This window comes from Cyprinodon tularosa, unplaced genomic scaffold, assembly GCF_016077235.1.
Source record: "Cyprinodon tularosa strain WSP-4 unplaced genomic scaffold, ASM1607723v1 ctg740, whole genome shotgun sequence".
Taxonomy (NCBI): domain Eukaryota; kingdom Metazoa; phylum Chordata; class Actinopteri; order Cyprinodontiformes; family Cyprinodontidae; genus Cyprinodon; species Cyprinodon tularosa.
Window position 1 is genome coordinate 4,222 of NW_024039497.1, and position 14,982 is coordinate 19,203.

The 14,982-nt window shown below is 44.0% G+C and overlaps 1 protein-coding gene across 1 annotated transcript; it reads right to left on the bottom strand.

Moving 5' to 3' along the window:
* Nucleotides 1-382: 382 nt before the first annotated feature.
* Nucleotides 383-3,974, bottom strand: LOC119773089 (T-cell-specific guanine nucleotide triphosphate-binding protein 2-like). Its single transcript, XM_038269910.1, is given in 5 exon segments — nt 383-778; nt 1,711-1,778; nt 1,781-1,969; nt 3,690-3,868; nt 3,964-3,974. Coding segments are annotated over 5 exon segments (525 nt in total). The 3' UTR covers nt 383-700.
* Between the last annotated feature and the right edge of the window lie 11,008 nt (nt 3,975-14,982).

The following is a 14,982-nucleotide window of genomic DNA, read 5'->3' on the forward strand; positions in this document are numbered from 1 at the left end:
AAAGAAATCATCTTATATTGTAAAAAGAAAAAGAAAATAAATGCTGCTCTGCATTGATAACGGTTGGCAGGTAATGAACTTATGCTTATTAGATTAATAAGCAGTAAATATACAATGAGTTTTGATTACCACAGCGTTTCAGACATTTTTTTAACAAGAGGTTTTAACATTTTCCTTACTGATTTGTCAGGACCGTTACATGTAGCCTCAGGGCATCTTCGGCTAGCAAATCAAGGAACTTATTCAAAAGTTTGTAGGTTAGGACTGCGGAGAGGGAGAAAGCTATTGCACTTCCAATTAATGGAATGCATCTGGAACCCTCTTCTACTACCTCCAGGGAAACACAGAATGAAAGCTCAGCAATAATTTTCATGATGAGATCTTTAGTTATTTCTACTCCAGACAATTGACTTTTCAGGACAGCTTTCAGTTTTTTGTATGGTATGCCTGTTCTGACAGATAGCCTTTTTAGAGATGGGATATCAAGACCAAACCCACTCGCATAATAGGTGACAGTACCAACCAGCAAGCTCAGATCAACGGCAGCAGACAACCCAGGAACTGGAACTGCTGCTGCAACACCTGATAAAGCTGTCAAACCCCATAAAACACGCTGAAAAATCTCTTTCTTTTTCATGATGAAATCTGGAGAGAAAGTTTGGGCATCCATGTTGTTTTTAGGAAGATCTCTCTCAAAGGCCTAAATCAGAGCATCAAAATCATACAGATGAATCTCTGGGTTGGACACCAGGAAGATCTCTGGAGACTCAATTCCAAGCTACCTGTAAAAGAGAAAAAAGGAAAAAAAAGTTTTTACACATGTACACTCATTCTGCCGTCATAGTGAGGACCACATGTTGACTCCCGTTGACTCATTGCTTAATTTGTATTTTGCTTAATTTTAATTTAATTTAACTTAATACTTTTTTGTAGCTTAATATTATCTTAATTTAACTTAATACTTTTTTGCCCTGTAAGCTGCTGGTAACCTTAAAGCTGAAGTCTGTAAGTTTTTAAAAATCACTTTTTTGTCATATTGGCTAAAACTGTCCCTATGCCCAGACAGCAGTACATGTGATATGTAACCTGTGAAAAAAACTGCTTCAATTGGTCCCGCATACTGCCTGTATTGCAATCTGGAAAGAATAATTCGGGACGAGTCAAAACAACCAATCACAGCCAGAGGAGCGTCTGATGGAGTGTCAATCACAGCTCACACACGCTGGGGTGGGGCATGAGTGAAGCAGAGAGGGTGGGGGAGTGGCGTGAAACCTGTTTTTCTTCAAATTTTCAGTCGAAGTCTGCTCTCTTCTCAATGTTACAGACTGCAGCTTTAATTTCCGGCGGGAGTCTTCCCAAGGGATCCATAAAGTTCTGCCTAAGTCAAAGTCTAAGTCTACTTCCAATGATTTACATTCATTTTCAACCCTTTCTATTCCCTAACCCTAAAACTAACCCTAAACCTAACCATTACCAATGCATACCTCACCCTAACCCTAACCCAATTGACACCTTAGCCCTAAACCTAACCATTAACAAAAAAGCACGTGAGGACCAGCAAAATGTCCTCACTTTGCAACAACTGCTCCTCAATTTGATGGTGAAATTAAAAGGGAAATTAATGAGAGACATCCACTTCAAATGTAAATTAGTGCTAAGTTTTTTCTTTCTTTTTGCATCTCAGAAAATATTGTCGATGTTTAAGTGAATAAAGTAAAACCTTTTCTTATTTTTTAAGATCTCTTCAGCAAGTTTACCATAATTTTCTCTGAACGATCAGCTGACATGATGACAAAGAAGTCAAAGGTCTTGCATCCAACATCCTTCAGGTAATCCTCTGCTTTAAACGCAGGGGTTCCAATTACAGGAAAGTCCAAGATGACATTGGGATACTTAGGATGGCGGTAATCGATTGCCTCCTTGGTGATTTCTATGACACCAGCAGGTGCAGCACTGTCATAAAAACCTTCTGATGCGACAGAAAAGCGAAAATAGGAAAGTAAAACCTCATATGTTGAGCATATTTTGGTGGGAGGTGCTGTTAAGGCACAACAAGAGTCCATGAGCTGCTAATTAGCTTGAAATATTGTTTCTGTTTACAAAAGACTTAATTTAATTACAACACCTTAAAATGTTTGATATGTTTATAACAGAAAATGTTATCCAAGAGAACAAAGTTAAAGACAGTGTTTAATATGTTGTACCTCACAATGTAACAGGTGTAGATTTATCACCTTTGTGGTGATGGCAATAATGCTGAAGATCAGTTCAATTGTTTTTATCATTGTAGAGTCATACTGGCAGCTGAAAAAGCAAGGTTCCGTTTTATCGTAGTTTTGGTTTTCTTTTTATTAATTTTAAAGTCTTAAAAAATTTGTTACAGAAATCACTGTATGACTTATGTGTTTAAGTATAATAAATCACAAATTTGATCATATTTTTTTTTAGTAACAACACATAATATTGTTTTTTTAATTTTCACACTATTTTTAGCCGTATATAATAAGAGCGAGCCCTCTGTGCAAACCAAGTACTTGCATAGTTTTCCTCTGCGATCTAGACAACTGTTGGAAAGCAGCGTAGTCCTGGAGATAACATGAAGTAGGAGAAGCTTAGCTCAATTCAAATCTCTTGAAAGGGTATATCTGAGGTTATTTTGGAGTTTAACAAAATATATAATCAAACACTTTTGAGGAGTGGTCATGAAAAAAAGGGGAGGAGCCATGAACAAACCCCTCCTTTGAGCCCCTGCCACCCCACTCCAGGGCCAAAAGTAAAAGAAAAAAAAATATTTAAATAAAAAAATAATCTGTAAATTTGAAAATAAAAATGAAATTTGCAAGCTTGACATAAAACAAACGTTGTCAAGACTCAGAAAATAGGACCCAGAATTCATTCAGACAGAACAGGTTTGTGTAAAAGTTAAATGCTTTATTGACTGCTCTGCATTGTGTGGCTCATCTGCTGGGGCCAGCTTACTGGATTCTCTGTAGAGATAGATACTCAGGTTAGTAACCACTAGACTCAAACGCAAAAGAGCAGAAGAGTCTAGAGGCAGAATCCAGAGCAGGTGACGAAGCAGATGTCAAGACCAGAAGATCAGTGAGACACAGAGGTCCGGGTACGGGTACAGATCCAAGGTTGTTAACTGCAGTTTGACATTGTGGCCACCCACCACAAGTTCCATCATGAGACAGAATCTGATCAGTTGATGACATCCAAAGCTAGAACCTTGTGAGAGTCCGGTGAAGGAAGAAACTTGATGCCAAGTCGTCTGGCAAAATTCCCGTCCATATACTCAGTATCTGCTCCATAGTCCACGAAAGTGGACAGGCTATGACAAGCAGAATGAACAGAGAATGATACAGGGAGAAGAAAATCTGGGGAGACAGATAGTCTGGCTTGGCCCAACAGGATTTCCACTTCCACTGTAATCCCAGTTTACCTCTCCACTGCAGTAGAGGCACAGTCTACATTTAAGCACCCATCCCTCTCCTCCCTGGAGAGTCAAGTGCTTCCTAGCTGCATCGGGAAAGAACCCGGGGTGTGAGAAGAATTGAATGCTCCAACATTAGCCAAAGATGTGGAAGAAGGGATTAGTAAGTGATTGTCTGGCTCTCCGCTCTCTGTATCGTCCGAGGGCACGAAGATCAATCTGAGAAGCTAAATCCTTATGCTGCTTCAGGTACCAAGGGTGGTTCTGTTGGAAAGTCCATCCTTGATCCTGTCATTTAATACATTAATGAACACGTCCATGAGCGTCTCCTCGTTCCAGGGGCTCTCTGATGCCAGCAAGTGGAAGTCGATTATGTACTCAGCAACAGTCAGATCTCTCTGTTTTAAAGACAGGAGTCCCCTTGAAACTTCCCTGCAGGGGAGAACTGGGAAAAAATTAATTCCATTAATTCCTGAGAAAAGACCCGATAAGATTTACACAGGCTGGGATTTTTTTGTCACTCTGACGTTCCCCACATCCCGCTAACAAAAAGATTACGTAAACTACTTTAGCTTGATCAGAGGAAAATGCGAAGGGCTGCAGCTTAAAATGGATCTCCCACAGGGTCAAAAAGGAGCAATATTCCGGATCACGTCTAAACAACTCAACAGATGACAGACGCGTCTCATGAGTGATAGTATTAACACCCAGTGGCGTATAATAAAGCTATTTATATGCATAAATCAAGCGGAACAATATGGAGATAGCCGGACTGCTCCACTTGTGAAAGTGAAATCTGTTGAGCTCTTTTTGGCATCAAGACAATTATTCTTATTGCCACATCGCCAGACAGGACACTGTTAAAAAAAAAGAAAAAACACCCAGTGGCATAGAATCTAAAGCTGCAGTGAGCAGGGGGAATAGGGGCAGGCAAAGCCTGATTGCGCAGATGATAAAGAATCTCTCGAACACCTGATTGCAATTGAGTCATGCTCAGCTCAACGCCCTCACACCACTGTCTGCTGATGGGTCCATGTTTGGCCAGAATATTCTGTCAAGGCACAGAAAATAGGACCCAGAATTCAGGCAGATATAACTGGATTGTTGACCTCTCTGGATTGCACTAATCATCAGCTGGGACCAGCCTGCTGGATTCCCTGTACAGATAGATACTCAGGTTAGTGACCACTAGACTCAGATACATGAAGAATGTTTTTTTTTCTTTTCTTTTGAGCAAACTTTTAGTTTTCAAGTTTAAATATTTTTCTTAGGACCAATTTTTTTAGGTATGGATCTGTTTTTTTATGAAACCAACTTTTTCCAGGTGTAAATATTTTTTGATATACTTTTTTGCCCAAATTTCGCTAAATACGAATTTTCTAAATCTTCTTATCTCTTGAAAACTTAAAGCTACAGTGTGTAATTTTCAGCGACATCTAACGTCCAGACTGCAGACCGCAGCAACATAAACATCTCCCCCCCACCGCTTCTCCCCCCCAACAGTACGGCGAGCGTTACGGGACAAAATGTCTTCCACGACGTCCGCATCACCTACCTTCTCAAGTGGTGAGGTTTGTTTACGTAGATAATTTTACAGATAGTATTTCATTAGTCTGTGTGTTCAGTACCGTCTCAGTTCATCTCTCTCAACTTGCCGTAGTTACTTTCGAGCGTAATGGGCGATCTCGCAATCGCTAGTTTGTTGGCTCTGCGCTGCCGTAGCACAAAGATGTCTGCCTCCATGGCTGCGAGACCCGCTCCTATGTAATTATAAATAACGAATTCTAAGGCAACGCAAATATTAAGGTTAAGAGGCTGAGCTCGTAGATGATGATAAATAACATAGTTATGTATAATATATTACATTTCTGACTGTATATCCCTGTAATTATTACACACTGTAGCTTTAAAACATCAGACAAATGAATAGAGATGAATTACATAATGTCATGGTTTTGGTTCTGTTGTGCTTTACTTTGTTCCATGTTTCCTGGTTTTGTTGGTTTAATTCCTGTTTTGTTGTGGTTTCTAGATTTATGTTAGTTCTCAGGTTTTTCTGTTTTCCTCTGTTGTCCTCTTGTGAGTTTTTCTTTCCCCTTGGCTTCCTCGTTGTCTCCTCTCACACCTGCTCCTCATCTGCTCATCAGCCCTGCCTTTGTCTTTGCCAGCTATATATTCATGTCTCCATGGTTCTGGTCTGTATTGCATTTTTAGTTGGATTTTTGGATTTTGCATCTATTATTTGTGTTTGCATTAAAACTACAAGAAATCACCTCAGCCTCTTTGCCTCTGTATTTGGGTCCTCTAAACCACAACCAAAATGTGACACATAATTGCATGAATCATTAAATCTCAAGTAATTCAGTCAATTCTGTAAAAAGGTAAATATTGATTGTGATAGAGAAGAAAATATGAATAAATAAAAGGTAATTATATAACAAAACTTCATCATACTTCACACAGTAAAACACTGATTTTTCACATTTTTAAAGAAAGTCTGCTGTGATACTTCCTCCTTCACACTAATGATGACATAGTAAAGTTCCCCATTGATAAAACCAAAACCCATCGCCATCCTTTTCTGTCTAAACCTCATGTAGTAAAGAGATAACCTCTATCTCATCCAGAGTCTCCAGTTCAGCTTCAGCAGCAGAAACTAACAACCTGCTTCCACCTCTGACCTCAGAGGAAATCATATTTTCTTTAATCCAACCTTCAGAAAGTTGTTGTGTTTCTGATACAGAAGCTAAACTGTGGAGCTGTTGTTCTGATGAGACAAATGTCTGCTCCATAATAAATGTCAACCTTTGATTCACTCCTACTGGTATTTCGCATAAATGGTTTCTGAATTTTATCGTCTGTGCAACTTTGTTTGATTACAAAAATGTGGACTATAGCTTCATCCTAAAAAAAATGTTTTTAAAAGGATGTGTTTATAATGTGAGATTAAGATTAATTACTGAATAATACACAATAAATGGATGATATGAAGTAACAGGATTTATTTTCAACAGTCCACATTCTAAGGACTCTGAGGGCTGCTACATCAGTACAACAGAGATAAAAATGATCTACAGATAAATTGCTGATGATCCTGTTTGAATTAATGCTGTAGTGTTTTCTACTCATTTTTTCTACATCAGTCTGCAGATTGGATCATGGAAAGACAGTTTTACATGCCGTTTTCTACATTTGTCAATGCAAACCTTCATCTCATGCAAATCATATTCAAATCACAGATCTACAGATGACTTTTACTTGCAAAGTTTCCTTTATGTTTTATCTAAGTGACTTGAAATGTCATCTGGTTTCACTGCAGCCTGTAGACTAAAGCCTTCATGCTTCGGTTCAGAAACACAGAAACACAAATGTTTCTAAAATAGGCTCGAATACAAAACGGGAAAAAAAAAATTGACTACTTAATTAATGTGGGGGATTTTAATGTACATGTACAACCCTGAAGACAAGGGTGCAAAAGAACTGTGTGATATACTTAGAAGTTTTGGTTTGACTCCATATTTCAAACAGTCAAAACACAATCAATTGCAATATTTTAGGTGTGGCCATCTAAAGGTCTAAATATTTCCATGTTTTTGTAACTTCTGTTTACTTTTAAACCATTTTTCCCACTGATCTAATCACCAAAGTAAATGTTGTAAGGAAGGGTGTTATAACTTTACCCTTCCGCTATCGCTCTACCCTGTAACTCAGTAGTTCAGCTGATTGATCATTTCTATTCTAAAGTTGCAGACACCATTGCTCCTGTTAAAGTGAAAATTGTCTCAGGGAAGATGAAATCTCCATGGAGAAATGCTCCAGCAGTGACAGAAGAGAAAAGGGAATGCCAAAAGCCGAACCACTATGAAATCTATAAAGAGACAGATATAATTTACAGCTAAAGGATGCAGGAGAATCTTTCTTCTCTGATTTTATCAACAAAAACATCAACAATTTGAAGTTCTCTGCAAAGCATTGCTTCGCATGGCAACTGCCTTCTTCTGATGAAAACAGATCAACTCAAAACGCAGACTCCCAAGCAAGGTACAAACCCAAACATTGCATGATGTAGGTTTGCTGCAACAGAAACCTTTGGTAGCGGGTCCTCAGACAGTTCAGACAGCGATCTGCTGCAACTTCATTGGGAATTCAACAACCTAACTCAGGTAATCAAAAACAACGTTGGTCATACTGAATGGATTTGAATTTAGAGAGGGAAAACATAAGCAATATTTCTATCATTAAAAACAGCTTAGCATACCTGGGTTTTGTGTGCATTTTATAAACATCATGCTCTGTCAAGTCCAATTTGGCTTATTTGATTATTCAGAATTAAGAACCCTTCATGCTCACAATGTCTTGGTCCAGTAGGTTCCCTAGAGTCTGTTTAAATTGATATTTGACATGATTGTTCACCTTTGGTCACAACCTCTCCAACTTAAGCCTCTGTTAATATGTTCAGGGTTATTTTAGGAGAAAGGAAAATAAAAAGCAGGAATTGTAGCAATAGATTAGTGATTTTTCTTTTAAGATCAAAATTATCTTAATATTCTAAGTAGGTGTGTGCTACAAAAACTAGGCGCTAGATTACGCTTATATATTATTTTTTATGTAAACAAGCGCAGATCTGGAATAAAGAATGTTTATGTTATTGTACTGAATTTAAGTAATTGAACTGTATATATTTGTATCATAATATAGTACGTAAAATTCTGTCAATAATAATGTTGCTTGTGACAATATTCACCATTGTACGTCTTTGTAAATCAAAGTTTTTGTTTTTTCCCACTGATACGTCGAATATGCAACAGCTTGTCTGTTGTAGCCATCAATAGTCAAAACTTCCAAACATACCAGGCTTTTTATTTTGCTCTAAAGGAGGTCTATGGCTCATATTTTCATCATGTTAAGGAGTTAAACTTAAATTAGGATCAGACCACCATCTTCCTAACATGTTTATAACAATATATTTGTACTTTACGTTTTCAAGAATGACCAGTGAACAAAAACATATCCCGCATTTTTTGCTGATTGACAAATTAAGGAGCTCTTGCACCTGTAAAAGTTAGTGCAATATAACACAACAAACAGCACATAATAATAATAATTAGACTTTATTGATCTCACACTGGAGAAATGTACCTCTGCATTTAACCTTCCCCTTGGCGAGCAGTGGGTTACCCCTGTGCGCCACACGGTGAGCAGTGTAGAGTTAAGCGTTTTGCTCAGGGGCCGAGAGTTATCAGCACTTTATCCTGGATTGGTAGGCCTACTCTGTCTTAAGCCACTCAGATTGAAATTTTGTTGTTTACTCTGATTTTGATTTATTGTCCATAACAGACTGTTATAGATAGTAACATAAGCATGCTTATGTTACTAGAATGGCCGACTGGGGTTCAAGGAGACAGAAGCAGAGATACAGAAAGAAGTAAAGACACAAAACACTTTTTGGGGGTCAGAAATGTAATTTTTATTTTGTTTTATGTTTATCCTCTTTAAACCGGGTCGCCGGCGACCCAGTGGATGTTAAGTAGGGGTAATAACTCAGAATGCATAAAATTCCACCGGTAAAATTTTGACCAATATAGCAGTGTTAATTTTGTCTTGTTTTTTTTGTTTAGCCTCAGTCACAATGACAAAAATCAATTTTAGTCTTAGTCATATTTAGTCGTTGCCTTCCCGATTTACTTTTAGTCTTAGTCTAAATGACGAAAATCTATTTTAGTCTTAGTCAAATTTAACTCATTTTTGTCATTTTAGTCAATGCTGTAAATAATAGAACTTCTCCACACACTGCTTCTCTTTTTCTCTATTTTATTTATATAACACTGTGCAGAATAGAACTTCTCCACACACTGATTCTCTTTTTAACATATATCCCACTGTACACAATGAACTTTTTGTTGGCTTGTTTCATCATATATAGACAATGTCTTCATCCTCAATGGTCCTTGCAGGCAGGCCTGAACGCCTAACCCACTTTGCCACTGAGTTCTCCAGGGCTTTCTGCTCTTTGGCATCAGGTTTGTATGGTGGGGGGGCTCCCAACATCTCTGCAACAGACTTCCCCTCCTTCCCCAACCTCTGATTTGGCTGTTGTGTCACTGTGTCAGATATCTAGTGGGGAGGAAGAAATTTAAACGATTAATATCCAGTGTATCAGTAGAACATCTTTCTTCTATGACAGAGAGACAGACAGATACAGGCACAGGAAGGCACACACCGTTCCCACTTCAACAGGCCCACCCGGTCCTTACCTTCTTCCACATGGCAACATGTTGCCACCTCAGATGTCGCTTGAGATTCTCTGTGTTCTTTCCTGCCCTTTTGAAGCCACAGACTCTTTGGTGACATCCTTCCTCCAGTGTTGTCCTTTGCATCGTAAACGAAATGGCTCCATACATCCAGGCGTTGTTTTAACCCAGCCCCTCCAACAAACTGTTCACCTGCTTCCGAGCCCCGCGCAGTGACTGCTAAGTTGAGCTAGGAGTATAAGCCCTGTGCTATTACTGACTGAGCGGCGTGAGGCGCTGTGGGACAGGCGCCATGTAGGGACAAACAGGGCAACAACGCGCAACCTTCTATGAAGTTCACGAAACACTTATATAAACAATTACAAATTGATTATACACAATTACATTTTTTAATGTCCATTCGTCCATGGCTCGTAAATTTTGTCTGGTCTTAGTCTCATTAACGAAAATTATTTTTTATTTTCGTCATATTTTTATTCTCTGGAAACAATTTTTGTGTGTCATCACCTCGTCATTGTCACAGGAAAAAGGCGCGTTGACAAAAATACTTGCGTCATCATCGTTCGGGTTGACGAAATTAACTCTGCAATATAGACATGTTTGCTTAGCATCTGGCCAATATTTACTTCTAATACTTATTTCCTCGGTTGTAAGCCTGCAATGTTTGGTATGGTTCTTTAAATAGTCTTCTTATCTACAAGACACGTGTCTGCATCTTTTTATGACGCGATTTGAGCAAGATATAGTCCCCGAAATCTCACCTCCGGTTCATTTCAAGTTCATTTCCTGTCAGCAGTTGACACGCGTTATGATGACTTTATACTCTCTGGTGTTATTGGTTAAGACCACTTGGGGTATTGGTTTTTGTAGCCAATGAAATAAGGTTTTGAATGAACCCAAATTGGTGTAGTTTATTTAAAGGGGTACCGCAAGACAGGCTTGCGCTAGAGAGAAACACAGACACCAGCAGGAGGAGCCATTGCATGCCGCTCCACACTGACACCAAAAGTTCAAAACCCCACAGCTCTGGAACTGTTGTTGTTAGAGGTCTGAAATTTTCCGCATTTGTGGTTGACCTGATGTAGAACAAATTTAATACAATGAGACATGCCTTTTCTTAAGAATGTCTTTTGTCATCATGTCTTTTGTTAAAAGACAGTAAGCAATTCATGGCATGGATTAGTTACATAAATAAGATAATAAATTAGTTCATATTTTAAAATTAGTCTAAGAAAATCCATGTTAAAAAGCAACTAAAAAGAGTTTGGGTTTATAATAAATCAGAGTGAGACATCACTTTTTGTCGGAGCTGTAAGTTATTTTCGTGAGGTAGTGAGTGCTCTCTATTTGAAACCCCAATTTACAATTAATACAATACAAAATCCTCCACAGAGTGCACTATACAGGTCAAAGATTATTCAGGATGGGATTTGCGCAATCTAACATCTGTCCACAGTGCACAGGCAATCAACTTGATAATTATTTTCACGCGTTATGGTTATGCACGCCGGTTCAGAGATTCTGGGTACAGGTATGTAAGGATCTATCACTGTGCCTGGGTTGTAAAATCCCAATTTCCCCTCCAGTATGCTTGCTGGGTGACTTTGAGGGAGCTCTATGGGAAAAAAATCAGTTTGCATGGCATTCACTGCATTATGTATCGCAAAGAAAACTATCCTCATGAATTGGAAAAGTAAGGATAAACTCAACATCAATCAGTACAGAGATCTGTTGTTGGATCATATTAATCTTGAGACAGCATCTGCATCCCCATCAGACCGATCTCTCTGGGCTCCCTTGATCGGCTCCATCACTTAGTGTAGTGGGGGGCTGTGGGGTGCGTCTTATGGGGCGCGGGGGCTAGTTCGGGGGTCCTTGGGTCCTGGGGGCTCGGGGGGGTGCTCGGAGCGGGGTGCCTGGCGGGTCTGGTCCAGGGGACTGTTGCCCCCATCGGGGCAGAGTCTGGGGCGCCTCGGGGGGGTCTTGCGGCGGCCGCGTGCGGTGCTCTTGGGGGGTTCCGTGGTGGCGGGCGTGGGCTACTGGCCTGGTAGCTGTGCTGCTGCTGGGTGGGGCTGGGCGCCGGGCATCGGTTCTTTTGTGGTGCTGGCCGGGGTGCTTCTGCTCTGCGGGGCGTCGGGGCGTGCCTCGTCTTTCGGTGCCGGGTTTCGGTGGTTGACCGTGGCGCTTGCCGTTGTTGCGTTGTCCGGGGGGGTGCGTGGGTGGTCGCGCCTGTGGCCGGGGTTCGTGTGTGTCTGTTGTGGGCTGGTTGCGGGCGTCGGGGGGTCCCTTTGGAGTGCCCCCGGGTCGGGGGTGTGGCTTCGCTCTGTTGGGACGGGTGGCGCGTGGTGCGGTGCATCGTGCGCGGTTTGAGAGTGGAGGGTTGCTCGGTGTTTAGCGGCGGGGGGGGGCGGGCCGTGGCCGGCGTGGCCGTCCTCCTATCGCCGGCCCGTGGGCGGTGCGGGGCCGGAGCGGGGTGGGTCATGCTGCTTTCGCGCCGGGCGCAGCGGGAGCGGTGGGGTCGCGTCTGCTGCTTTCTTTTTGCTGCTTGTGCCGGCTTCTGGCGGCTGGGGCGGCCTTGCTGCTCTGGCTCTCTGGCGTGCGCCGGGTGGGGCTGCTCTGTCCTTTGCTTTGCCTTGCGGCTGTGTTTGCTGTGGTCGGTGGGGGCGGAGTGGTTTCGTTGTGTTTTTGGGTGGGGGAATCCGCCTGGGGGCTTGGTTGGTGCCGTCGGTTCGTCCATATCGGCCTTCCGGTGTTGTTTCTGTTGGGGCCGCTCGGGCCCCCGCATGCCGGCGGTGCGCTGCCGGAGGGGTTCCTGTTCGGCGGGCTTGCTTGTCTCCTGGGAGGGCAGGCATGTTGACTTTTCTGGGGAGGAGCATCTGGGTGGAGGGGTCCTCGCGGTGTGGCGGTGGGTGTTGGGCACTGGCTTGTTTGCGGCCGTTCTTCTTCAGTGAGGGGGAGATTATTATAATTTATTTATTATTTTTTTATGTGTGGGAGGGGGGGTGTGGGCGGGGAAGTCGGAGCTTGGAGTGGGGCTCGGGATTTGCGCTTTGCTGTGTTGTGTGGCTTTCTTCTTCTTCTGATTGGTGTTGTGGGACCGGTGTCGGGGGGGAGTCGTTCGGGGGCCGGTGTCGGGGCGCTGGCGGTTTTTGGGCATTGCCCGGCCCTACTGCGGGGTGGGTCCTGGGGTCTGGGATCCCTGGGGTGCGTTGCCCTTGGGCAGGGGCCCCGGTGGGGTTTCGGGGGTTCAGGTTCTGTGGGGAGTGCTGCTTGGGGTCTGGCCCGGTGTACGCCCGGCTGTCTGCCCCTGCTGCCACGGCCTCTGGTGTGCCGGGATGCCTCGGGGCCTGTTGGGCTGGGGGGGGCATGGACATTAACACCTATGGCAAATGCTTACCCCCTCCGGGTTTGCACTCTGTAAGTGGGGGAAGGGGAGGGAGGGGGAGTAGGTATGATCTCGGCCTGGATGTCTTCTGTCGCTTGTGTGGTGAGTAGGTTGATTGTTATTGTAGGGGAGGGATTAGATCTCCGGAGGGGGGGTGGGGGGTGGTGATAGTGGGAAGAAGATCTTGGAAGGGCTTCGGGTCTGGCTCCCTGTCTTGGTCCTGGTCCATGCTGCCCCCTGGTGGGGCTTCGTCCGGGGTGGGGGCTCTGCGTGTTGCGCGTGGGCTGGCCGGCTGGGGTTGTCCCCCCCCCCTTATTTATTTATTTATTATTATTATTTTATTTTATTTTTTTTATCTTTTAATTATTATTGTTATTATTATTATTATTATCATTTTTTTTTATTTAATTTTATTATATATTTTTTTATTATTTATTTTGTTATTTATTTATTTATTTTTTTGGATGGACAGGACGGGGGGAGGGTGGTGGTGTCGGCTCCGTGCCCGGCTGGCTGGTGGGTCCTGCTGCCGGTCCCGTGCCCCCGGGCTACGGTGGTGAAACTGGTGGGGGCCCCCTCTCTGGAGGGGCTCTCGGGGAACAGGGGGGGCCTATTGGAGTCAGCGGGGGAGCTGGCTCCCTGGGAGTGCAGCAAGCATGCCAGTCCTTTGCTCCCCATCCCCGAAATGCTCCCTCTGCCTGCTCCATCACTCTGCCACACATGTAGGTTTTTGGGGAGGGGGTCGTTACTGGAGGGCCACACCTTCTGATGACGTCCCCCACCCCAATTTTATTTTGCATTTTAGACACTTCCATCTACATCATTTTCACAACACACATCTATGTAGGGCATTTTCGGGGGGTGGGGTTTTTTTTTATTTATTTTTTATTTTTTCTCCCAGGTTGGAGTCTCAACCGCACCCTCTCCCAAATACATCTCAAGTCTCCGCTAAGTGCGGAGCCCATTCCCCCCGTCCTGCTCTCCCTCCGCTGGCTGGCGTCGGGGCTCACCGGTGCACTGGTGGAGCTCGGGGCCTGGGGGTGGATGCCCGGGGGGCTGCTGGCTCATTCCTGGCGGCCTCTCCGCTGGCCCCGCCCGGCCGGGGCTTTGCTGGGGCTCCTGTCTGGGGGTCGGGTGCCCTTGGGGCCTCGGATCCCTGGGGCCCGGGACTGGATCCACTTCGGGGTGGGGCTGGGTGTTGTTCGGGGATTTTCGGTGTCGGTGCCGGTGCCGGTGCCTTCGCTACGATGCCGGTTCCTGGGCGGTGTTTTTTCCTATGCCGGTTCTGTGGTATCGGTTCGGGGGGGAGGGGAGCTGCACGGCATGGTGGGGTGCGAGTCTTGGGTCCTGTTTTGGGCTCCGGTTTTTCTGCTCGCATTTCTCCTCTTGTATATTTATTTTAATTGTAATTATTAATTCATTAATTAATTAATTAATTTACTTATTTACTTATTTTTTCTTTTTTTTTTCTTTTTCTTCCTCGGTGGGGCGGAGTGGTTGCGGGCGGGTCGGTGTCTGGTGTCCACTGTCGCATTGTGGGGGCTCCTTTTTTTTTTTTTTTTTTTTTTTTGAGGGGGGGGGTTTGGCATGTCTGTTTTCTCGGGGGGCGGGCGGGCCTGCTGGGTGGGGGTCCGGGCGGCTCCGGCGGGGGTGGTGTTGGGGGGCCGGTGTGGGCAGGCTGGCTGCTCTGATTGGGTGTTTGGGTGGGTTTTCCCTCTTGGAGGCATGGCAGAGCTGCTTTGTTCCCGCTGATCGTGGCGGGTGAGGCTGCGGGGCGGGTGGGGGTTGGAGTGGCTCTGGCCGGCGCGCGTTGGGGGGCCGGGGCGGCGGAGCTGCTCTGGCCGCGTGTCAGGGCCTGGTGCGGGCGGACGTGGCTGTGCTGCTTTGGATTCGTCCGGTGGGGGAGCGGC